This window comes from Hesperophylax consimilis, chromosome 9, assembly GCF_061612785.1.
Source record: "Hesperophylax consimilis isolate HC1 chromosome 9, BYU_Hcon_1.0, whole genome shotgun sequence".
In the NCBI taxonomy this organism is placed as follows: Eukaryota; Metazoa; Arthropoda; class Insecta; order Trichoptera; family Limnephilidae; genus Hesperophylax; species Hesperophylax consimilis.
The window spans coordinates 15,379,312-15,406,921 of NC_142844.1; the positions used below are offsets into that span (position 1 = coordinate 15,379,312).

Genomic DNA, 27,610 nt, shown 5'->3' on the forward strand with positions numbered 1-27,610 from the left:
TTAATAAATCCTTCAAATGTTTTTTTTTTGATATTACGAACATGCAATTCGATTTTGTATTTAATTTTTTGTTTTAGTATTTAAAATTCTCCCATTTCATTTTGTTTTACATGTTATTCAGCTAATAATGTACATGCTTTAATAAATCAGTTAATTTTCAATTAAACATTAAACATCAAATTAGGTATTGTTAGTTACAGTTTTAAAAATAATTTTGTTAAAAATATTCCATAAAAAATCATAATGGCCAACAAACCAGTTTCAGTTATTTTTTCTTTTTCCAAGGCAAAACTGTGACTAATTTGGTATTAGTTTTAAACTAATAATTCTTTTAATAAATCACTCAGTTACACAATGTATCAATTAATTTAGTAAATATGTATCTACTTTTAATTGTGTTTTAGTTTGAAAAACTGGATTTTGGTGAGACAAATGTATTGGATACATTTTACAATGCAGACGTCGCAGTGGTAGACCTGAGCATACAGTTCCAACAGAGTTCCCTGTTTTACCATCTGGGCGTCAGGGACAGCTTTGGTATGAAGGAAAACATACTGCTGTATAATGATTGTGATACAGAAGCTACTTTGAGATTAAAGGTACGTGTATCAAAACTTCTTATATGTAGTAGGTACATAGGATGTTGGCTTTCTTCAGGGTAGTCTTCACTCTACAGACTGCAGCCTAGACCAGCTTAGCGGAACTGCATTTGTACCGGTTATGTTGATTTCAAAGTCCAGCGTCTTGATGAATCTCTTCTACCATAAAAATTACTGTCCTTATTATTGAAATAGATATATGTAGTTGATAATTCAATACATTTTATTGAAAAATTGATAAAATACCTGTTTCTTGAAATAGTAAAGCAAATAATTCTTTAATACCTTAAATCTATAGTGCTAATATGCATAATGAAATGAATCATTTACCTTGTACAGAATTTTTAATAACCATATGATGTTATTTGATTATTATGTTTAATTTTTATATTTTTAAGAATAAGTGTAACAGCATTAACTGAAGAAAAGAGTCGGATGAATCGAATCCAATGAATTTTGCAGGTTAAATTTCACGAATAAACAATGAGTCTGGTTATACAAACATGTTAGGTCAAATTTCTTGTCACGTCTTATTATTAAAGGGTCAAATAACAAATATCCAATGCATCTACATATGTGTTTGCACTCTATTCTGGTATGTGTAATATATTTGAATTAAATAAATGTTCACATCTGTGCGTGTTTGATTTCAGTTGTCTTGTGGGTCATACACTTTTGTGTCTTACAAGCTGGTGGAGTATGGAATGTGTGTCACCACCAACCCTGCCGCAGCCAAGTTCAAGGGAGAAGACTATACTGACCCCAAGCAGCACCTGACGCTTCGACTGAGGCAGATCTTTCAAGATGTGGAAGTTCAATCAAAGTGCGTATTTTCTGATTTATTAATCCTATTTTATCTTTAAGGGCTATTATTGTACTGTGGTCCAAGACAGTTGGACCATAGCTCTCAGCACAAGCACATAGCACAAGGAGGAGAAGGATGAAGGTTTTAAGATCCTGGGTGGGAGTGGACCTTCTTCACAAATGCCTTTCACCAGCTCCGGTCCCTCACCGTTCGCCTACAGTCCTTCCGCAGGCCTCAGCTTCCATTACTGCTCCAATCCTCTTTCACGCAGTCGATCCACTTCTTCCTCAACCTGCTTTTAGGTCACTTTCACTGGAACACCCACTTGGCCATGATTTTGGTTACCTGTGTTTTTTTTTTTTTTCGTTTTAAGGAAATTCACCCTAAAAATAGTGCTTTGTGCCATTAGAGTCAAGATATACATATATTTAAACTTGTGTGGATTGTCTATAAGAGAACAGGACATATCATATATAAAATAAATAAACTGAATTATATATTAAAGTCATTCAAGTCTATGAACTTATACAGAATTGAATATACGCGAGAGTTGTCGAGGGACAGCAAGTACGGAATACTATGGGGAGACTGGTGGGTGATTTCAATAAGCAACAATTCATGCCTTTGAAAGAAGAATGGTTTTTATAATTGAAGAAGACATGGTCAAGAGTCTCATCCTCCACACTACACTGGCAGAATGAACTGTCAAGTACCCGAATTTAAAAAAAATGAGCATTGGCCAATTCTCGAGAAACAGGAAATAAATCTTTTGGATTTTTTTTTTGCCGTGGAACCAAGGTTTACTTGGAATATGGTTTTGTATTCCAGCATAGAAAGATTCAGTTCGAGTTTTCGTATTTGTCGAAATTTCTTCCCAGGAATGAGACATGTTGGATTTAAGAATAGAGAAGATGTCAGAGACAGGAATTCTAAAATCTAAAGGAATAGAGCCAGAGACTGTTCCAAGTTTTGCAAGATAATCAGCTTTCTCGTTACCCTCAATTCCTAGATGGCCAGGCACCCAAACCAATATTTTCTCAAACTTACATTAGTTTAAATAATTGAGGATGTTTTTAATATTACAAATAACATAGTCTCCTGGAAAACGATCGATATTAGAGGAAATTTTTAATAATGCACTTAGAGAGTCAGCGCACAGTAAGGCTCGACGAATGTTGAGGAGCTGGATTTGAATTAAAGCTTGTTCAATGGCGACGCATTCTGTAGTAAATTTGGAAATTTCTTTACACAATTTATAAGACAGATGTACATTGAATTCAGGAATATATACCGATGCGCCACATTCTGTCTGATCAGATTTGGAATAATCTGTGTATGTAAGGGAAAATCCAGGAAACTTTGAAATGATAATGTTTTTAAAATGTTCCTCAACATTTTGAAAGTTATTAGGGGAAGTTAAAGTGTTCCTCCGGAAGTCAGAAGTTATTACGTTGGGGATAAAATTGATAGCATCAAAAGGGGTATCTACTGTAAATAGGAAGAATTGGATCATCTTGTAGATTTTGGAGGGAAGAAGGCAGAGATCTGAATGAAATAAAACATTTTAGTAGGAGAGGGAATCGATCTCTATCTATTACCCTCCTTCTGTTGTTCAAATTACTGAACAAACGATCGACACTCTCTTCAAAGAGTGAAAAAACAAAGATAACTTTGAAGATATATCTATCCGTGAGGAATTGTCTTCTCAAAAATAAGGGATTATCTACACATTCTACCTGGAGAGAATTAATTGGAGTAGATTTCATTGCCCCAATAATCATTCTGAGCGCTTTTGATTTGATTCTTTCACGTTTTTAATCCAAATATTTAGGAAGTGGGTCGAAAAGAAATGTGCCATAATCCCAGTGACTTCGAATGAGGGAATTATACATTAGTTTAAGAGTAGTAGGATGGGATCCCCACCATACTCTCCAAAAAGCTCGCATCATATTAAACCTCTTTTCACACTTAGCAAAAATGTTCTGAATATGCGGGAGCCAGGAAAGCTTATGGTCCAAAAGTAGACCAAGAAATTTTATTTGCTTAACGATTTGTAGAGGGACATTATCAAAATAGACGGTAAAGTGGGGCAGTTTTCTTTTGCGTGTAAAAGCCACTACCTTGGTTTTAGATGTACATAGCTAAATTCAATCCATTTGACAACAACCAAACTTTTATATTATGCAATGCCAAATTTAATTCTTTCGCAGCATGCGATAAATTTTTTTATGATAAATATATAAGAAAATCGTCCGCAAAATAAATTCACTTGATAGATGAAGGGATTACAATGTCTGAAACACTTATTTAAATATTAAATAATAATGGACTGATTACAGACCCCTGGGGTAACCCTTTCCACAGTTTGCGCTTCAATGTTTTTGAGGAAGAGTTCATAATAATGGATCTGTCTGTTAGCAAGATTTTTATTTTTATTATTTTTTCTTTCAAAACATCTATTAATACATCTTCGTAAGCTGACGAAAGATCTAGAAATGTGGCCAATGTGCAAGAGTTAAGGGATTGAGAAATACCGATATCTGTTGTAAACACACTTAAATTATTCATAATTGATTTCTTTTTCCGGAAGCCGTATTGATTAGGAAAGATAAAACTGTGATTTTCAACAAACAATTCTATTCTGTTCTTTATCAAATGTTCCGCTACTTTCATTAAACACGGCGAAAGAGCAATAGGGCGATACAATGAGACTTCAGATGGATTTTTCCCTGGTTTTAAAACCAGGAGGATTTTTTGAACTTTCCAGACATCCGGAATATATCCGGTTTCAAACATTTTATTAATTAAGGATAACAAATATTCAACCGACATGTCAGAGAATGCTTTAAAGAAGCTATATAATATTCCATCAGGACCCGGAGAAAAGTTTGAAAGGGAATTAATTACTCATTTTAATACACTAACTGCGAAAAGGAGACACTAGCCAGTTAGAATAAGATGGATATGAAATGAAAGAGGGTTTCCTGATGTAACTCTGTCTGGAAAAATACTAACAGATACATGTGGCGAAATCAAAGAGTCATGTGTTATTTTTGCTTTTATTGTAATTTTTCAGGGCTCACATGCACGAGAAGTTTCTGACAGATCTCCGGAAGGCCCGTGACACCTTCTCCGGTCCAGAGCTGGTAAAGATCCTGCACAACATGCGCAAGAGACTGGACGATCCCAATGTTCTCAACGGAGAGGTGGTCCTCAACATGTTAATTTCATTCAGAGAGATACAAGACTATGATGCGATGGTGCAGTTAGTGAATGATCTGAAGACAATACCAAACAGAAAAAACTACGCCAATATTCCTGCCATAAGATACCTTTACGCCTTTGCCCTGAATAGGTAAACTATTACAATTTAATGTATTTTTTTATCACTTGCTCTTATCTGCACACTTCATAGTTTCGAAACCCATATTATAGACTAATCATCACGCCGTAGGCAGATAGGACTGACCGCCAAACTACTCCGTCTTGGCACACACTCCTTGAGTGAAGGAGTGTGTGCCAGCTTCAGCTCAGCTTCCGATGGGAGAGTGCACCAGTAGAAGAAGAACAAGACCGCCTGTTAAAGATCTGCAACTTTTAATTTACTTTCACTTCAAAGATTGATTCAATACAATATGACAAAGTGATGCGACTTTTTAAGTTCTGAGAAAAAAGTATATTGTTGGAATTTTTTTATCCGGAATGTTTTTTTTATTATTCTAAAGGGGGCTTTATAATACATTATGTATTGATTTTGTAGGCACAAATAAAGCTGTTATTTAAAAATCTCAGTTTTATGAGTTTCAATTTTTCAACCAAATAATTTTGGGTCTGAAAGATCAGGCGTAAGACATGCCTCACCGCTGGTTTCCCACATAAGAGATAATTCATAAATATAAATGTATTATGATTGGTCATCACTCTTTGATTGATTTATTTTCGACTTTACGAATGAAGTAAAAAATTAATCGATTATTTTATCGAGTATTATGTGTACACTCAACAATGTATTTCCAATATGTGTGATGGAGGTCATATTAATATTCCTTTATTATACATAATGTAATATGTATGTATACATTTATTTGTTGACTACATTCATAAAGTCTAAAATAAATCGACCATAGATTGACGGCCAATTATATCCACACTTTCCGATGCATTTCCAATACAAGTAATGAAGGTCATATTAATAATATACATATCCCTTATTATATTTCAGACGAAATAAACAGGGTGATCGTGAAGCAGCGCTGAAAGTTTGTGTGAAAGCGCTGGAGAAAAGAGAGAACCACTTTCCAGACATGCTGTGCCTCTGTGGACGTATTTACAAAGACAAATTTGTAGAATCTCAGCACTCAGATATGGATAGCTTGGAGCACGCCATTCATTGGTAAACATTTTTTTATTAAGGACGGGTTGTTTCGGAGAATCTGAACAATTCATCAAATTTCAACGTTCATTTTCAAGTTCTGTGAAAGACTTTTTCAAGTTCTGTTTTTATTTCAGTTTTGTCAAGCAACTAGCCTACAATGATATAAAAACAGAACTTGAATAAGTCTTTCACAGGACCCGAAAATGAACGTTGAAATTTGATGAATTGTTCAAATTTTCCGAAACAACCCGTCCTTAGTGTTTGAAAATTATTTATGTACTTCTATTTAGGCGACACTTAATTAACAATGATTCTGTTTGAGTTTAAAGCCAACTTTGAACACAAGCCTTCTTCAGGGCATGTAAACAGTATTTTAAATTAATGTAAAGTTTTTTTTTTAATGTTAATACCTCCCAAGAGTTCCAACTGTCTGAAGCCAGTGAGACTATAGCATCTCCAATGAGGGTATGTTGTCAGGCTGAAGGTAGTGAGTGGGGAGGGGGAGGAGATGGGAGAGAGGAAGGTGGGGAAGAACTGGAAATACTATACAGATATGGTCACCAAACATATGTGGATGGTGGTCTTACAACAGGGTGATACTGAAAGTATCTTCCACTCTGGAACGTTCCACAAATATTCTATAATGTATTACTTTATATGAATAAGTTGTGAAATAACACAAATTAATTGAATAAAATTTACTTGTCTATGCCGGGATTTGAACCTGTGACCTGCTAGTCCAAGTGATTGAAAAAATTCTATCTGAAAGGCCACCTACACCAAATGAGTAATGGTTATTAAAACCACATAAGAAGATTAGTAAGAAAAATGATTTCTAATCAGGAAGAATCCTGGAAAAGGACTTCTGGTGTTATTTTTGGGAAGAAAATAGCCGACATACCATCTTACTTAAACTAACGGCATAAGTTCACGGCTAATTAGTTACTATAAAAAAATGCATTCTGCCAACTTTTGCATCGGGAGAAGTACCTGGTCAACGACCTAAAAGGTCACTCGACAGAAGCGATAACGTATCTCTTTGCCACCCGCATGAAACCGATGCCAGAATTAGGTATAAGTTCCCTCTTTACGTTTATATATCATTCTGCCGACATTATATTGAGGAGAACCCAGTGGCAGACGTGATTTTTCAAGTAAAAAAAATGCCTTTCTTCTCACTGATACTATTAACTTACCTAATACATAATTATAAGCAATAATTAGTTGCCTGAAATATCAATACAAATTGAAAATATCTCCCGAGTAAAAATAAATGCTGCCAACCGGAATTGAACCCATACCTTCTGATGTCCGGTCAGGTGCTCTGAACCATTGAGCTATGTCGGCTTATTTCCAACCCGCCAAATAATTCAATATGTACTTTTTTTTCAATTTTTTTTATACTGTTTAATAAGTCACTCTCCACAGGACACTTTCCAAAAATATGGAAACTTAGCTACTTAACTCCTGTATTTAAAAGTGGTGATAAATCCTTTGTTGAAAATTATCGGCCTATCTGTATTCAATCGTCTATACCTAAACTTTTTGAGAAATTGATTCTTAAGAAAATCAGCTTCTTTGTAAACTCTTGTATCGCAACTTGTCAACACGGCTTTATATCTGGCAGATCAACTTTGACTAACCTAACATTATATGAAAATTTTATTTCCAATGCACTTGCCAACAAACAACAAGTTGATTCTATATATACCGACTTCAGTAAGGCGTTTGATAAGGTCTGTCATAAAATCCTCATTAATAAACTTTTGAAACTCGGAATTAATGGAAACCTTTTATCTTGGTTTAAGAGTTACTTACTTAGGCGTCAGTTAACTGTCTGTATTAATGATCACTTATCCTACATGTTCGAAGCTACCAGTGGCGTACCCCAGGGTTCGCATCTTGGTCCTATACTTTTTAATTTATTCATTAACGACGTAACAAACATATTCACCCGTGTTCTCATTCTAATGTTCGCTGATGATATGAAGATATATAGAATTATTGACAATATAGAGGACTGTCTAACACTTCAATCTAATATTAATAGCTTTAACGATTGGTGTCTTAAAAACAAATTAACACTTAATGTAAAAAAATGTCAACTTATGAGATTCCACAGAAAAAAAACCCATTGTTGTTCACCTACTTTCTCAATAATCACACCTTATTATCTGTTGATGAAATAAGAGACTTTGGTATAACCTTTGACACTAAATTAACATTCATTAAACATATTAATAATATAACCAGTAAAGCAATGCAAATGTTAGGATTTGTCTTACGGATTTCAAAGGATTTTAAAAATTTAAAAACTGTCAAATTACTTTACACTTCACTTGTTAGAAGCCAACTAGAATTTAACACCACCATTTGGAGTCCTTACTACAGTGTACATGAGAATTCCCTTGAGCGCGTCCAACATAAATTTTTACATTATATTAATTTTAAATTGGGAATACTCATCGAAAACATTAATTACCCCTCTCTGTTACATTTATTGGGACTCGATACATTAAAAGAAAGAAGAATTTGTTTTGACCTATTTTATTTATTTAAAATCGTTACCAACCTGTTGAACTCCCCTGAACTTCTTTCGCTAATATGTTTCCGTGTACCTAGTCGATCAGTTCGTTTCAAATTACCCTATCACTGCAACAATACAGGATCTAACGCTGAACTCAATTCCATAATGAATCGCCTACATGTACTTGGTAATAAATATGTTTTGGATGAATCTATAAACATTGCTAGTTTATCCACATACAAACACCACTTAATTAAAACTGTATGTCAGCGCTTCTCTGATTGAATATAACCAAATACAGTTTTAAAGTATTAGTTTATCCGGGATTTATTGTAAATTAATTGTTTATATATTTATATATACACATTGTTGCATTGTATTTATAATAACCATTTCTATTGTTCTCTTTTATGTATTTTGTATTTATATTTTTTTTATCTATGTATATTCTGTATTTATAATAAGTAAAAAAAAATGTTATTCTTTTGTAAAAGCCGCTATAATCGGCGTTAATAAATAAATAAATATTAACTCCACACAGGAGGCCGTGAAGAAAATAATTTCCCTCAGGGCCTATGTCATCTTTGGGGATGCTGTGTGGAGGGTCTTTTTGTGGAGAGGAAGGAGTGAACATGGGTCTTGAAGAGTCCCATGGAACTCTGAGGAAACACAGAGGCCGGCAGTTCGTTCCACAGCCGAGCTGTTGAACTTAAGAACGAATCGTAGAAGCGACCCGTTCGCATGTGACAAATGTCAACCGTGTACAAATGTTGGCCGCGCGTTTGGCGTGTATCCCGACTACGCACCGGTGCCGAAGGGATCAATGACGCTAGTTCCACAGAGCATCTTCCATTGTAATACCGATAGAACGAGGACAGCATACCTACCTGACGCCTGTGCTCTAAAGATTGCAGTCCGTTTGTTAAGATTGGGGAATCTATCAAACGGACCGCCCGTTTCTGCACCGAGTCAAGGGTTTTTTTCAGGTATTTAGGGGCTCCGGACCAGAGATGGCTGCCAAATTCGACAGTAGGGCGCACTTGCGATTTGTACAGGGTCAGCAGTTGTGTACTATTAAAGTATCTGCGGGCCCTGTACAGTACGCCCAGCTTCTGAGAGGCCAGCTTTACTCAGGCTTCGATGGAGCCCCCATATCTGAGCTGGTCACTTATAGTTACACCAAGCATATCAATGGAAGGCCTGTTCGGAAGATTGCTTCCGTTGAAGGAGACTAGATTATCATTTAGATCCCTTTTAGACGTAATCAGACAGGATTGGGTCTTTGAAACATTAAATTCGACGAGATTATTTTTACCCCAGGAGGAAATACTCTCGAGATAACCAAGTAACTAGTACCTCAATCAACAATTACTGCTTATTATATTTTATAATTATTTGTTATCCTTTATGCTATGCATAAAACCTTGTCTTATAAACATTAGTTTATCATTAAAAAAATAATGATTAACTTACCTGTTGAATTCACTGGTTCACCGCAAATATTAGGTCAGTTGAACAACATATTCATAAAGAGGGAACCTTTACCTAAATTCTGGAATTTGTTTCATTCAGTTGGTAGATGAGAAGTGATTTAAGTATGCATTCCCTCTACGAATATCTGGCAAAAATCAGACTATCCGGATTGCTAATCAAGAGCCTTACCCCCTCAATCACAATAATTACTATCCAAATTTAATCTTATGTTACAGGTATAGAAAAGGTTTTGAAGTACAGCCCAATGAATATGCCGGTATTAATTTGGCAACTCTTTTAGTAATAGCTGGCAATGAATTTTCAAAGTCTGAAGAACTTCAGCATGTAGGTCAGTAACAAATAACGACTTATATATTTAATTTTTAATAATAACAACGTACATTCAAATATTATGATTAAAATGTCTGATTTGTGTTTCCGTACCAGTCCCCAAAAGTGTGTTTTTTAAAAATACTTGAATATTGTTTCAGGAATGGTCTTAAATAATCTAATAGGAAAGAAGGGTAGTTTATCATCGCTGAAGGAATATTGGGATGTGGCTACATTTTTTGAAATATCCGTCTTGGCCCAGGACTATGCGAAGGCAATACAGGCTTCAGAGTGCATGTTTAATTTGAAACCTCCCAACTGGTACCTCAAATCCACCATCGGCAACATTACTCTCATTGACAGGTAATTATCAATATTAGCATTCTTTATTCTTTCTGTCAATTGTTATTAATACACCCTTTCCGAAGAGGGGTAATACACTTAACCCCAAAGAGAGTTTTGTGCCATGTCTAAGTTGTTTCACATACATATTTGGTAAATGATCTGCATTCAAAAAAAATTATCCCGTTAATTAAACAAGCTATGAGTGCAGTCGTAATAGGTGCATTTTACTTTAAACAAACAATAATATGAATTTGAGTCACGCTTACTTTTGTCCTCTCTTTACTGTTTTGCATTACTTAATGATTGACTGCTGGGCAAAGATGGGCGATATCCGGTAGGTAGTAACTACATATTATCTGAGTGTTGCTGGAAAAGGCAAAAGGGAAATTAAGAGGCACGGTCTACGATGTTGGTGTTTTGCAAAGGTGAGTGGAAGAAGAAGTCAGAAATGCGCAATGATGATTTGGTACGATTAAGTTAGACAAATACTTCAGTTGGGTCATGTCAAGAGTTGGTATAATAGAATAGTAAGTGAGAGATAATGTTTGAATGTGAATGAATCAAGCTGTGTGGCGGTCCATCCTCTGCCTGGCCCTGTGGAGGAATAGTGTTACAGTTAATTATTATGTTCTAGTTAGTTAGTTTCTTGATATATTTGCAATTGTGAGTGCACTTTATGTTGAGGTTTGGCTTATGGTTGATTGCAAAAGTAACTCAATCTGCATTGATTTCTGGGAAAAAAATTATATTAAATATTTTCCTTGTTAGTAATTTTCTCAGTAATGTGCATAATTTATGTAAAGTTTCTTGTTATAATGTAAATTATTATAAAACACATTTTCTGAAAACTTTAAGTTAACCCCTCCGACTTTTCGCGAACTTGAAGCTAAAATGTCTTTATCGAAATGTCAATTTCACGAAAACGTTGTGTTATTACCGCCTCACAATCAAAGCTCTATAAATGAAACATTACTGAACGGAGCCGAATAGTAAAAACTGTTTTAGAAAGGTTACAAAATAGGCTTTCAAATTGTTGTATCATAAATAAATATTAACATTTGTAAATATTTAAATTTAGAATGGAAACATGAAAAAATTGTAAAAATGACTCACCTGTAATGTTTTATGTAAAAACGATACTAAAATCACGGATAATGTAAAAAAAAAACACTTATTTCATCGTACAAATGTACAATAAACAATTCTGTCACTTCACTTTTTGACCATTTCATACAAAATATATTTTTAAAAAAATAATTAAACTTGCGAGGCGGGTCGGCACGTCAAACGGCTTTCTTGGCGTCGTTTTACGATTTGGCGGGTAAAATTTGCTTCCACTGAGTAGGTCTTTTTACGGGTTTCTATGGATAACTTTGAATAGAGATGTGAAGCTTCATTCAATACGAATATTCTATTTTTTGTTTTAGGGATGTCACTAGAAGAATAACGGAGTTATGACGATTTTTGTGGAAACATACGCGTTGACGTGTAAACACGCTTATTGTACTTGACTGCTATCGTTATTTTATCGTGTATATCTGCTTACGTTGCTGACCGGTTAATACCTTATTGGTGTGGTATAATCATATGTTTGACATAAAGTTGATGGGCCCATAATACATACCTCCAATGTGAAAAAAATTAATATTTTACAGGAGAGTGAAAAAACGCTTTTTTGAGGAAGGAAAATGAAGGTGGATTTCTAAATAATTTTTATTTATATTAGTAATGATTATTAATGCACACAATAAATTCAGCTCTTCCTTCATTTTCCTGCTTAAAAAATGCCCTTTTTTCACTATCCTGTAAAATATATTTTTTTGAATTAGAGGTACAGTAGAACCTCGTTAATTCGAAATCCAGCGGACATCAAAAATCAAATTTCGAATTAATGAATTCGCACGTAATTCGAAATTTTATGAAAAAAAAAAAATAAAAAATATGCCGAAAATCGATTTTCTCGGCTGCCTCTTCAAATCCGGGTGGTATTTTAGTTGTAAATTCGTATTAATACCAATTATTTCTTTATTTTCGCGGTCGATTACCGTAGCGGCCGGCCCTGTAAATTCAGATATTCGCAATATTTAAAAATTCGTAAAAATGCTATATATTTACGCGTAAATCGAGATTTTGCTGCCGATTTCGGTCGCGGCCTACCCTTTAAATTGAGATATTCGTAAAAATACGATATATTTCCGCGTAAATCGAGATTTCGCGGTAATTTTCCGTCGCGGCCGGCCCTTTATTTCAAATATCTGAATTTGAATTCGTAAAAATACGATATATTTCCGCGTAAAACGAGAATTCGCGGCCGTATTCCGTCGCGGCCGGCTCTTCAAATTCAGATATTCGAAATAAATTCGTAAAAATATGATATATTTAAGCATAAATCGAATTTTGTCGGCAGTTTTTCGTCGCGGCCGGCCTTTTAAGTTCAGATATTTGAAGTAAATTCGTAAAAATATGTCATATTTCGGCATGGATCGAAATTTTTCGGCCGATTTCCGTCGCGCCGTATTTTTTCAACGCGGATATTCGAAGTAAAGTTACTAAAAATACGATATATTTACGCGTAAATCGAAATTACGCGGCCGAGTTTCGTCGCGGCCGACCCTTTAAATGCAGATATTTGGCGTAAACTTGTAAAACTACGACATATATCCGCATAAAATGTATTTTCTCGGCTCTTTAAACTCGGATATTCGAAATAAATTTGAAAAATTACGACATTCTAGTGTAAATCGATTCAGATTTACAAAATAATAATACTAATTAGGACGATGTATAACCACGTAAAAATACATTTTTCGGCGTTTTACCACCACGGCTGAATTTTAGATTCAGATTTACGAAATATTATGATTTATTTTCGCAAAAATCAAATTTTTTCGAATTACACGAACAAATTTTCGTGCGCGGACAAAAATAAATGTCGAATTACAAATTAACGAATTTCGAATTAAAAAAAATTTTGTATGAAAAAAATTTTCAGCGGAATTTTTTTTTGCGAAAATTTCGAATTACGCGTTTTTCGAATTATCGGGGTTCGAATTAACGGGGTTCTACTGTATTACGGGCCCAGCGACGATAAATTGTTACTAATTTCTTTATCTTAATTTCAATGATATATTTTAATTTTTCTTATTCATAATTTGTCTATTAATTATTATCAACAATATTTTTTCCCATATTTCTAACTATACATAATATTTTGTATTGAAAAATAATCTGAATTATATGAAAATCTCAGGTTTCGGAAGAATGAAGATACGGAAGCATCTCCCGAAGAGCAAGTTTTTCAGTTCTGGATGGATTTCTTTGTAGAGGCAGCCAAACCTTCAATAGAGGATAGCAGTATTAGATTTCCTGTAAGTTTTATTTAAAAAATATCTAATAGTAATAATATTTGGATTATTTGTATAACACCGCTTTTGTGCAAAATCACCTCAAGGGCGCTGTACAAATATATAATACATTTCTACAATGATCTATGTTATTACTAACTATGTATAGACTAGTCAAATTATTATCAATTTATGTCTAGCGTATATTATGGTGCTGGCAGATTTAGGAGGTACAATTTCTGTGTTTATTGTTAACCATAATATTTTTAAGCCTATGGCGGCCACAAAACTCATTTTGACACCTTGAGCTTGCTAAAAAATAAATAATTGTACCTATATATTTTCATTTTAATATTTTCTTTTCCAGGTGCTTATTCTGGAGCCCACCAAAATCCTGATGCCGAGTTATGCCAATGTTAATTTGGGCGCTGAACAAAAATCCTTACAGATATGGAATTTATGCTTAGATTCACTAAAAGGAGAATGCCGACAGGTCCATGACTGGCTCTTTACCGCCAACAGTATAAGAAGTCTAAGGTTTGATTACTTTTTTCTTTTTGATATATCATTTGTAAACATCTTGTCTTGTTTTCTCAATGTTAGCAGATTTCGCTTCTGTTTAGATACAATGTATGTGGTCAAATAATCTTCTTTTTTCTTTTAGTCTTTATAAAAGGGATGAGCGATGTCTTTTCCTCTATGTCCATCAGAACTCTGATGATTTCCAAATGTTCCTTCCATCTGTTCACTGCCGACAAAGGTTTTATGAACTCATTCTAGAAATGACGGCTGATCAAGAAGGTATGGTTACCGATTTGGATGTTGAAACCAGTACCGATCAAATCAAGGTTTGAAATTTGATATATTTCATTTTAATTCCACTGTTGCCAAACTGTTTTTCTTTCATATTATCAATAGAAATAAAAATGTAAATGTACGTTTGTCAAAATCATAAATCTGCGAAAGTTCTTCACTGATTGCTTTCAAATTTTGACACAATGTTTCATTCAAATATGCGTTATGTGTTTTTATAAACCTATATAATATAGATGTAACCTGTGACAGGTAAAAACATGCTTTTTTTTTTAAAACAGCGCCATCTGTTAGAGAAACATACTTTTTTGGTAACAAAACAGCTACATCTGTTGAACTTAAATCAACATGCTATTGTTTCTGTAACTTCACAGACACTCTGAACCACAGCAACGCGTGGCGATGTACAGCTAGTTTGAAATAATTTTAATTTTCAGTATGAATATGAATTGGACGACATGAACAAACGCATAGTCCTGGGTAAAGGTACGTACGGCGTAGTGTACGCAGCCAGGGATCTAAATACTCAAGTTAGGATTGCCGTCAAGGAGATCCCTGAGAAGAATCTTCACAATGTCCAACCCCTGCACGAAGAGATCAAACTACATTCACAACTGCGACACAGGAATATTGTACAGGTGACACAAATTTTCATATTTTATCCCAATTAACCCCCATTGTAGTCCATGATTGTTCTATTCTGAAATTTCTTTACATAATATTATGTAGATTGAATCCACATTCCACAGAATCCACAGAACATTGAATCCCGGATCTTTTCTCTAACACAAACAAAAAAATAATATTCATACATAGGTAGTTAATGTCAAAATCATGGAACAAAATTAAGAATTGTAAAAAGTATATATTTTTGTCTAGTTTCACGGAAACAAATCGATCAAGCCAAACTTGACGCGAGAGCAGAGAGGGCCAATATTTAGAGATAACATTAATAAATTGATTGTGTTGTGCCTATGACAGACGACGCAATAAGCGCGCTATTTTTTCATGGCTTAATCTATTTAAGGATATCAGTCGCCATACATTCCTTTTTGTAGTGTATGGCGAGCGATATACTGAAATAGGCCAAGCCGTGATGCGTATAGCGTAATGTGTAACCTACCTTATCTTTAAATGTCATTAATGAATATTATTTTTCATATTTCCAGTATCTTGGTTCAGTATCGGAAGGCAACTATTTCAAGATTTTCATGGAACAAGTGCCCGGGGGGTCCCTCTCAGCACTGCTCAGGTCCAAGTGGGGACCCCTGAAGGAGAATGAGTCCACTATTTCCTATTATACTAAACAAATTTTGGAAGGTTACTACACTAATTTTTATAAATTTTTTTTAGTACCACCATGAATTTCCACAAACTTTTTTTTCAAATTAAAATGAATTATTGGCATCTTGCCTTATTTGTTGACACTTAAATTACTGTTTAAAAACCCCAAAGCTCACAATGGAAATGATGTTTTTAAGGGGGGGCTAGGGTTAATTCGTACGAAAAAAGGCATTTTTTTGTGAATTTTTTGTGACAACACAGTTAAAATTTCTTTATTAAATCTAATAGGACAGTAAAGTATGACATTTTAAGAATGTTGTATAAAATTTTCACGGAGAAATATTAAAAAACACGGAAATGGCAGCAATTATTCGGACGTGTCTCAAAAAAAAGTAGAATGGCGGTGCCCCTCATAACTCGGTGCTGGGTCATCTGAAATCAAAAAATCAAAGTTCATTCGTTAGATAATAGTTTTTCCCAAGTAACGCTGGGAGGGTTTTTCGAAATTTTAATTTTTCACTTTTTTGGAACACTTTGAAGGGAAAAACGCTATTTTTAGTGAAAAAAATCGGCTAATTTGTTATTGTAAAATAATAATTATTAACAAATTTGAAAAAAAATCGCCAGCGTTACTTTGTAAATTATGTACAGAAATAGTTTTCAAAATTTCAAAAGGATCGGTTCAGTAGTTTTGAAGTTATGACGGTCACCGACTTTGAAAACGTGAGTTGTGGGAAAAACGCTATAAAGTTTTGAACACTAAAAAATCTGGTATTAAACGTTTATAAGCAAATTTTATCGGCTTACCTCACACTGAATCATCAATGCCAGGTCCATAAAGGATGTTGCTATCATCCATGATGTCTAAAGCACCTTTTTGCTCCTGTCTACGACGAATCCTGCCTTCTTTAGTTTGTTTCTCAGCTTCCTGCTCTGCTCGGCTTATACGTATGGTCGGGTAGGGATTAAAATCCGACAGGTATAAAAATACTCGTAACTTCGTCAATTTTGCTCCAATCAACTTGAAATTTGAACACAATATTCTTAACATATTAAGCATTTATTTAAAAAAAAAAATAAAAAAATGCAAAAAAAAAATTCCTAAAACCCTAGCCCCCCTTAACTGAAAATAGTGTTGATTTATCAAAATTTATTAATTTTTCTAATCTATTTTATAGGATTAAAGTACCTCCATGACCAGAAAATAGTTCACCGTGATATTAAAGGAGACAATGTCTTGGTAAACACATACAGTGGTGTAGTTAAAATCTCGGACTTTGGTACGTCTAAAAGGTTGGCCGGCTTATGCCCTTCAACGGAAACCTTTACTGGAACCCTTCAGTATATGGCACCAGAGGTCATTGACAAAGGGCAGAGAGGATATGGAGCCCCGGTTAGTAAAAATATATTTTTTTAAGGACGGGTGGTTTCGGAGAATTTGAACATTAATTAATTAACATTGAAAGTTAATTTTCAAGTTCTGTGAGAGATTTTTTCAAGTTCTGTTATTACTTCAGTTCTGTAACAACAACTAGCATTAATTTTCTCCTATTCCGCTTCACTCTTAATACGCAATATTTCACTTTAAAATAAATGGATTTAGCTTTATTAAATCAAAACATGATTTATTATGTCGGGGGAGATGGAAATATACGCACTTTTAATTTTAATTTCGTTTATTAAGTCACTTACGCGATATGTCAATTAGTATGCGGCGCCGCCGAAAGCGACTATGTTCATATCAAGAGTTGGATTATATTCATAATATCGTAATTCATACCTACAAAATATTTCATAGACACTGCTGCCAACCAAAAAAAAATTAGAATTGCCATATAAAATAAATAATATCATCGTGTATAATTAATCCATATTAATATGTAAGTCAATGTATTATTTATAACAAATAATCAACATATAATTAAATAAAATAACCCGAATAACAAACAAATAGAATAAAATGTGATTAAACGTATTCCGTTTATGTAGTTTAGGTTAGGTTAGGTTAGAACATGTAAAATAGTTATTAGAATTAAATCACAAACAAGTCTATACAAACCTAGCGTAGCCCACATACTATTTGAAAACTGGGATATAACTCTAAAGGGGACGCGAGCAGGCGTTATTAAAGGGGCATTTTTTTGCTATAGAAAGTCACAGTTAGATTAGGTTAGGTTATATATATTAATTTAATATTTTCAAGATTTTATTTTCTTTAACTGAATTAGTTCGTAGGTAGGTACTGTACCTAACCCGCGCACTGGCTAGGTAAATAACTAGTTGTGGTATTTCCGGCAAATGTCACATTATTTTGTTTCTTTCAAATCTCGTGTGACATATCGCGTAAGTGACTTAATAAACGAAATTAAAATTAAAAGTGCGTATTTTTCCATCTCCCCCGACATAATAAATCATGTTTTGAATCAATAGAGCTAAATCCATTTATTTGAAAGTGAAATATTGCGTATTAAGAGTGAAGCGGAATTCGTAACCTTTACCCAACTAGCCTATAATGATATAATAACAGAACTTGAATAGGACTTTCACAGAACCCAAAAATGAATGTTGAAATTTGATGAATTGTTGAAATTCTCCGAAACAACCCATCCTAAGTAAATCAAAATCAAACTTAAAATCTTCATCTTCATTGACACATTCTCTGTAAATTAGAGTTTGTTGATTTTCAATTCTTGTTGGGTCATTTTATCCTTGGTCTGCTTCTATCCTGTCATTTTTCAATCTTCCATCCGACTAGGAGTCTGGGCAGTTCTTTTTTGGACCTCACATTACGTGGAATTTATTTTGTTAGTACATATTATTATTCACATGGAGAGAGTCTGCATAGCTTCCATTATCACTCGGGCTAAAATCCCATAGCTCTATCTGTCATGTTTCAGCTCTGTTGATTCCCTATTTTAAAATCACTTCTTTGTTTTTGGTGTTCTAAGTTTTTACAGTTATATTTTTCTACAAGCCTGAGAAATTAGTTTTCCAATGCCTGTAGTCTGTTGATAACTTTTCTTTTGAGGATTTTTGTTTCACAATCATGTACATGCATTGACCATATAATATTATAATTCATGGTCTTTTTTTTATTTTTACACAAACACGCATGAGGCCCTAAGAGGAACTCGTTCTGCTTTGCAATTTAATGTTTTGTTATTGCTAATCAAGTTTTTCTTGTATTGAAAGGCCATTTTTCCAGAAGGTTTTCCCACTAATAACAAACTATGTGAATATGTTTTATTTTTGATAGTCAATGCGATGCTGGGGTAGCTAAGGCTCTTCAAAGTAAGAGTATGCTAATTGCGATTAATTATGTCATATGTCCGTTAATTAAAATACTTTGTTGACAATTGTGTTCCATTGTTAACATTCCAGGCAGACATCTGGTCTTTGGGCTGTACGATAGTTGAAATGGCGACAGGAAAACCCCCCTTCATAGAATTAGGATCCCCACAGGCAGCGGTATTCAAGGTAAAGCCATACACAAATCAACACAACCTAAATTAAACACTATCTGCATCACTTTATAGGTGCAAAGTATGATGTTATATTTTCGTAGTTTTGCTGTAGGTATCCATATTGTGCAGAAAAATCTTAATTTGAAGAGTACCTATGCAAGTTCTTTCTTCTACTGTCTCTAACAATTTAAAAAAAATATTTATTTTTCTTTCTTTGCCTACTTGATTGTTTTTATTTTCAACTCATCACCTCAGTATCATTTATTATTTTTATTCACACAAAAGCAATATTCATGAATTATTTTTGTTTTCTTGTCCAAATTGTAATCATTGTTTTAGCACATTGTAGTCGGGAGCTTCAAACAATAGACTCTAGCCTATAGCGGGTGTTTTTCGCGATTAGCGCAAAAATATATCCTCATCCCTTTCGTTAGTATCTGAAGACATTTTTGAAGGGTAAAAGAAAATATCAATTAAATAAATTCTACTAAAAAACATGTCTGTTTTGTAACTCTGTATTTCATAACTAAAGCACGTGTATATTAGCGCCACTCTATCTTCACAAGTAACGAGTGCTGGGAATACATCCAATTGCTAAACAATTTTTGTCTTATCTCTCATTCAGGAAATGATTATTGTAATAACATCCTCGGGATTATCTCATAAAAGTAAAGGTCCAATGAATTTATAACACGTCATTAAAATATAATAGGTACTCATATTCCCAGTTCAACTAACAAACAATCTTTGAAATTTAACAAGATAAAATTGCCTAATTATTGCAAGAGTATGTGTGTACATAAAAGAAACAACGGCTTATCTTTTTTTGTTATATGTGTGTAGTTTGTAATGTCTTCAAGTGTTTAGATTAAATAGTCACGGGAAACAATAATAATAATTTTCCTTCCCCGCCTTTGAAGTGGAGCCGGCGCGGGCGTAAAGGGTATTTTTACCCGTCCCGCCGATAAGCACCAGTCGGCCGCGCGGGTAAAAATACCATTCCCGCTCATAGTGTGTTTGTATTATTTCAAAATGGATACACAATGGACATTTTTTCAGATCGAATGACTTAATCATCAAAACTATGAAAAATATATTGTTTATATTCACTCCTGTAAAATTACAGATGGATTAATTATATGTATACAATATTTTCTTTAATTTATGCATATTCATATATGCACTGGATTAATATTCTTGTGATGAGTGAATAGATTCCCATTTCAATATTGTTAAATTATTTAAATAATTTATTCATCTTGTAGGTTGGATATTACAAAGTGCATCCAGAAATACCGAGTGAGCTCTCCCAGCGGGCGGAGAAGTTCATACTCCGGTGCTTTATACCTGATCCAGAAAAGCGGGGAACAGCTGCTGAACTTTTGGATGACCCCTTCCTTTCAGAGTAAGTAGGGTGACAATGCCGTCTTAATTGGCACCCCCAAATTTGAGGAATGGCTCACCGGCTCTTGGTATTCGAGACTCATGTTTTAAATGTTATTATAATATTCCACTCTATGATTATAAGCACATAATCAAGCTCTATAATACGCCAGTATGTCATATTCAGTAGTCCGCTGCATGCCTAGACTCGAGCGCCAAGCTTTGTACATCAACGAATTGTTTTATCTTACTCTTAGGCCCTTTGTACACAGAGATATTTACAAGCTACGTGATTGATGCAAACACAAGTCACCTGCTAATATGCCATTTTTTAAGGCTGGTTTCCGTACACGGCGCACCCGAATTTGATAATTTTTTTAAGTGCAGCCGTGGAGTTAATACAATGTCAAGTGACTTGAGCAAGAAGACATTGTTCTTCTCTTTCATTCAATTAAATAAATTCTAATTGTAGGGCATTCATCGCCGCCAGGATACCACATGACAATGATGTCAAATTGACTTTTTTCCATACCTCAATCCACACTTTCTCCGCTTAATCTTTTATTTCGTATTCCTGGTAAATTATAGTTACATAAAGATAATTTTTTCCCATCCCTAGAACAAATTTAACATTCAAATCATGCTCGGACACCATTTCTGTCAAACGAGTAGTAGATGCGCATGCAACTAGCGTAGCGTGCAACTGACGTCAAACCTGTTGTCGACGCGTCGCGTTGTATATGAATACTAGCAAAATGGTATGGCGGATACGCACGAGTGACGCGTATGCTACATTTGTGCGGACAAAACTCTAGTCGCTCGTAAGTATCTCCGTGTACGAATGGCGTTACACTAACAGTAACTATACTGCAATCTAACTTGCTCTCGCTGACCATTTTACCAGTCACCAGGATCAATTATTGTTCTTAATCCTCTGTGTATTCTAGAAACTGTTGCATGTGTTTCTGATTGCTGTGTTCCTCCACGTTTTTTGTTAGAATAAGTTTGCAAAATGGGGTCTTCTCATAAGTAACTTAAAACCATAGACATATGAATATTAGTAGACCTGTCCTAAGTGATTAAAAGCGTATTATTCCCCACTCCCCATACCGGTTCCATTGGAGCCGGCTGGGCTCGCGTATGACTTCCCGTGAATCTTGAGAATGTGACGTCATCATTCTTGTTCGAACTAGCGTCGAGCTATGGTCAGGGCATTTTATGAAATAACACGGCAAAATAGTGGCTTGTGATATGAAAACTTGTAAAAATAGATGTGAAAAAGAGAATAAACCCAATTGTCGTATTAGATTCCATATGTAAGCATCATTTTAAGCTTATTCACGTCGTATAATATGAATCAGTTGTAGAAACATATACTATCACATCGAGCCAACATTGGTCGAATGTAGCGATTCTCAAGTGTGTGTAGTGTAGTGATTCTCAATCGTTGTTACTGGGAAGTAAATTATGAACACTTATAAAAGTGTCTTAACTAAATACGTAAACAAAATATTCGACTCTGAAAATAGAAGAAATTTTTTTTGCCGAATTTGGACTTCGCAAATTTGTTCATAACGTGGCGAGTAATTTGCGCTCCCATGTAAAAATGTCTATTCATTCAAAAGTAGATTTTACTTTTAAGAACTAAATGGTGATATTATAATGCGAGATGCCTATATACTGTCAGATTGATTTATTGACGAATCACAGTCAGCTTTACCCCCTTCGTTCTTCGACATTTGATTTTACCCCTCACCTTTAATTTCTAGTCTATATATTCATATGTCTGTGCTTAAAACCAATAACAAATTTCACAAAAAAAAAAGTTTTTATGAAATATGTATCTACTTTAACATTGAGCATATTTTGTATGTATGCACTATAATCCGCCCCTTGCACAAATTGGGCACTTGCCCACTTTTGGTGTGGCAGATTAGTGAGAGAGCTCTGTACATGTATGTGTAAGTGGCGCTCTTTTATAACTAAATAACATTATTTCAGAAAGAAAAAGGCTACAACGCGCCTAGCTGCCGGTGCTAATGTGGACTTCAGCCGCAGTATATCTGTCCCAGCCCCAGGGATCGGGTTAAATATCAAAACCACCCCCTCTAGTCAACCTTGCACCCCCTCCGCCAATCTTCCATTATCCCCGGAAATTGAGTAAGTCATGAACCAAACCAGAGCCTGAATATTAGACTTTTACTAACTACTTTTATGCTAGCATGGATTTTATTTGATAGTTGTTTCATTGTTTTGCAAGGGCAATTCTTCACTATAATAATTATTCAGCTGCTTATTGATATTGTCATCACAGAATTTTCGTAACACCTTTTCTGTTAGTAGATCTTTTTGGATCTTTTGTAGAGTGGATAAATTTACGCCATTTTTCTATATTATGTTGTATGATTAATGCAACAGTGTTTGAATGTAAATCATTTAAATGTTTAAACCTAAATTGACAGATCAACAGCAATATGTGTAATAATTGTTATATGGCTCAATTTTTTTATCCATGAATGTTGGATCAAAATAAAAATGAAATATTTCTAAGCCAATGGCCCAATAAATTTAATTTATTTTAATTAACAGAGTATACATCAGTTATTACAATTAGTAAATGGTGGTCAACGGAACTTTTGCTGTATTTTGGCAGTTATTTGCATGTAACAGTAATAGATTAGATATCATTAGGAACAACACCGTATACATAATAATAATTGGTTGATGTTGTTTATTTAATAAAAAATTATCTCGCTTTTAACACTAAACAAACAATAACCAATTTTACAATAATTCAGTTAACAGCTTTTATTTTCTAATAATTATTTAAAAAATTATCTTTGTATTATTGTGGTGTTTTTTTTTTATACCTACCTTATTTTAATGACATTTTACGAAACTTAAATCTGTTGATAGGTAAATTTTTTATTTTATTTTTCTTCAAACCTTATGGGCTTTTACATAATAATTCATGAAAAAATAATTTTGTTGCCTCAATCAATGTGTAATAGTTTACAAAATTATAAACTGTATCTTTGATTCAGGAAGCCAAATTCAAGACCAAAGAAGATCAAGACAGTATTTTTACGCTTGCAAAAGTATGTACATACATACATACATACATGTACATAAAAAATATACATATTTATGTCCAGAACCATCTAGAAAACTTCATAATCGTTTTGACAATATATTTTCACACAATTTCATGATTTGCGCATACTTTCCATCACTTCAGCGCAAAGCTGGCCTTAAGTCAAATTGCGCTCGGTGCTATTGAAAACCTCAAGAGTGCTGTATTAGGCGTTATCAGCGCCTTGGCTCCTTTACTCTTTGGCTCCTTGGCGCCTTAGCAAGTCGATGCCGCCTGCAAAAGGCCGATCCTCCTCCTTCGGCGTAAAATTAGTTAAAATTCAAGTTTCAGTATGTTGATTTGCTTGGTGTTAGATTACCTCTATTATTTCATTTGGTTACTTTGAATCATCCATTTCATAAATCACCAGTCAAAAAATTATGTAGCCATTCAAAAAGTGGCCAAATCATAATTCCAGTAGCCAAGATAACATTCAGATTTAAACTATCACAAACACAAAACTACACACTTTTATATTTCCGTTTTTTTTAAAAATGATTTAGTTTTCTTTCTTTAATAAAAAACTAATACATTGTTTAGTTTTAATTCCTTTTTATTTATAAAATACTCCTCCGAGACCATTAAATATTTATATCTACGCAGCGTCAGACAGGCATATTTCAATAATATTTACTCCATCGATGGACATTTAATTGTAGAATAGTTTTAACGCAATTATGGGTAAGACCAACTTACAGTCAAGCAGTCCAAATGTAGGATTTCCATGTCAAGTATTGCAGGTTCTCTATTAGAAAAGTTTTTAATTATTGAAGACAATATTAGCAATTTCTAAACGAAAATCTTAAACAGAACAATCAGAAAAGGATACGGTCACATCTAGGACTCGAACCCAGGACCCTTGTCTTGCTGGGACACCGCTCTACCACTGAGCTAATGGGACCTTATCACCCCTCGGTCACTTTTAACTGTATTATACTTAAGAACTACCAACATTGTCTTCATTTTTTCACCGCACATTTTTATTGGCAACTATCTTTATGTATAACAAGGGTCCTGGGTTCGAGTCCTAGATGTGACCGTATCCTTTTCTGATTTTTCTGTTTCAGATTTTCGTTTAGAAATCGCTAATATTGTCTTCAATAATTAAATATTACAATTTGAGGTTTTACTCAATAAAGTTATTCAGAAAAGTTTTTTTTTATCCCAATGAAGGTTAAAATATCTTTGTTCTAGGCATAAATTATCTCAAACATTTGTCTAGCAAGTTTTTTGTAATTTAATACCTAAATGTAAATTTTTGTTACTAAGATTTGAAGGGTATAGGGAAAAAATTGCATTGCCTTTTTCCGAGATTATTGACACATTGCATACTATTCTTTCTTTCAACTACGGAACTTTGCATGTGTGTATGTTTCTTCTCTCTAAGTAGTCTTCTGTCGATCAATCATTTTAAACAACCCGAGTCGATAGTAACCCACTGGTGAAATGATCTAGTCAAAGGATTCGATCTTCAATCGATCTATGGATGTGTCATGGATTGTGCTTACGTAGACCATTTTTATTATATCTAGGGTCTACAAACAGCTTGCGGCTCCCAGCTCAACTGGCATTACAGATCTTTCATCGTCGCTTGCCACACCGATCGCGGGTGCTGAGCTGACAGCTGATCTAACTTTTTTGTCATAGTGAGTCAATCACTCTTAGGTGGTTAGATTTTGGATCAAAATTATCAGTCGTGATAGACACAGGACTACCTTTAAAACCTTATTCACTATATCACATTACATATATAGATTTTTACTGCTGATCAACACAACATTGTGACAAAAATAATGCATTTTTGAATAACCATCGTTGGCAATAAAATACACCTGACTGGTCAGGTTACAGATCTACTAGTAGACGAATATAAAGTTCTTTGGTGCAGAGAAAGATTAATATGTACACAGAAAAGTGTGCCACGGTTAGGTTTTTAGTAATTTTATTTCAAAAGATAAAAAGAAAAAAGATAATGAGAAACAACTATTTCAGTAACCAAAAATGGAAAATAATGCATTTTAATAGCTATTTCGTAAAATTAAAAAAAAAAAAACTGATAATTTGATGTCTTTTCTTCAAAATAAGATAAGAAGAACAACAAACCTTTTACTACAATAACAATGGCCACCAAGTAAAAACCGATTTTAATTTCAATGAAATAATTATTAAAATGCATTATTTTCCATTTCCGTAAAACTGAAATCATTTTTAATACTGTAATACAATTAGCAAGCTCAGTTTAATTTTGCCCCATGAGTGTAATGCACATTTCTCCCCTATACCCTTCGTATTGTTATTTTTTACGATTCGTTCAAAACGTAATTATTATCATTCTGTCCAACATTAATTTAATCCACCACGATTCCCGTGTTGTACGTTGTGTGGAGATGTTTTGTTTTGTTTCTTTCCCCTTTTGTTTCCTATGTTGTTTTGTTTGCGGCTAGAATCACGCTGGCCACCCGGTCCATCCCGGCCACGGGGCGGCTGGCCTCCTCACTGCTTTCACCGATTCAAATACACTCTCCATCTCTATCATATAACAGGTAATAACAACACTACATGCTGTGACTTAACTCCACACTAAAGCGTTAAGATTTTATAAATTACACCGGAGTAGATTTTCAAAGCATTAGATATTAAAATATTCAATATGGTAGATTTTCAGAGTTTTAAAATACGAAAAGATTGTACATTTTCAACATGTATAATAGGCAAGTATTATGGAGCTGTTAACGCTTTTGGCGTCAACAATTTTCAGCTTAAAAAAGCCTACATGTTTAAGAATAATGTTTCACAAAATGTATTTGTACGTTGGTGTTAAACCTTCTTGTTTCGGGGTGTTATGTATTGTTTTACTATTATACTTCAAAGGTTACACCGACATACCGACACTATTTGCGCTGATAGATTGGTGCTCTGACCACTCTAAAGCTATGGACTAGCAAGAATAAATATAATTAGCGGGTAGCCAGGAGAGATTTGTATTGCATCCCATCTTCTTTGCCTACACCAGCATAGTTGCCATTAGATAGATAGCTGTATGTTTATCCACATACTTAATTCATATTTTGATAATCTTAGCGCTCTAGTGTAGAATTAAGTCACCGCACGTCTCTGCTGTGCTATGGCATGAACAACATACCTAATGTTTTTTTCTCTTATCGCATGTGCTGTTTGAAAATATGGTCCAAACATTTTATTTTTCATTATTATTACATAGGTATGTAGTTGGATATTGAAATTATTTTAGTCTCCGTGATCTTATTCACTGCTGACTATACACAATTGATGGATAAATGGCCGATCGCCTCAACTATATAAAAATAATTACTCATTAAGCATCGTTTATCTCTGTTATATATAGCCATTTTTACTGAAAAAGAGTTTTAAAATGACATCCTATAATGTGTATAATTTCTTTGTGAAACTGCACAAAAGTGATAATAAATGAGCAGTCGGTAGTGCAACAATATTAATATTCATCACAGCACAGCATAGTAATTATTATCTGTCAATGTTAAAGTTCAATATAATCCAGGCAGATAATGTTTACAAGCACTTTAAAGCACTAGAGATAAAGTAAACAACATACACAAGTAAAGTAATGTAAGTCAAACAACTATAAACATTACATATCAATAATCGCAAAGTATGCACACATGCAATGCCCACAATTATTTGTTCCGACAATCACAATACAATTTGCATTCTCCTGAAGTTAAAACTAATTTTGTT

General features: G+C 34.1%; 1 protein-coding gene across 3 annotated transcripts in view; it reads left to right on the top strand.

Annotated features, from left to right (window-relative positions):
• Positions 1 to 27,610, top strand: part of Ask1 (apoptotic signal-regulating kinase 1) — a 44,654-nt gene that overhangs the window by 991 nt on the left and 16,053 nt on the right. For 2 of the 3 annotated variants that reach the window (XM_089635646.1, XM_089635647.1), the window contains exons 3-18: positions 405 to 599; positions 1,253 to 1,422; positions 4,481 to 4,759; positions 5,627 to 5,797; positions 10,016 to 10,128; positions 10,271 to 10,472; positions 13,705 to 13,822; positions 14,166 to 14,335; positions 14,463 to 14,646; positions 15,049 to 15,249; positions 15,781 to 15,931; positions 17,074 to 17,288; positions 19,277 to 19,372; positions 20,625 to 20,764; positions 22,744 to 22,902; positions 26,320 to 26,418. In XM_089635646.1, coding sequence (XP_089491772.1) covers positions 405 to 599; positions 1,253 to 1,422; positions 4,481 to 4,759; positions 5,627 to 5,797; positions 10,016 to 10,128; positions 10,271 to 10,472; positions 13,705 to 13,822; positions 14,166 to 14,335; positions 14,463 to 14,646; positions 15,049 to 15,249; positions 15,781 to 15,931; positions 17,074 to 17,288; positions 19,277 to 19,372; positions 20,625 to 20,764; positions 22,744 to 22,902; positions 26,320 to 26,418 — 2,663 coding nt within the window. The remainder of the gene's footprint in view (positions 1 to 404; positions 600 to 1,252; positions 1,423 to 4,480; positions 4,760 to 5,626; positions 5,798 to 10,015; positions 10,129 to 10,270; positions 10,473 to 13,704; positions 13,823 to 14,165; positions 14,336 to 14,462; positions 14,647 to 15,048; positions 15,250 to 15,780; positions 15,932 to 17,073; positions 17,289 to 19,276; positions 19,373 to 20,624; positions 20,765 to 22,743; positions 22,903 to 26,319; positions 26,419 to 27,610) is intronic. The other variant, XM_089635648.1, reaches the window with a different exon arrangement.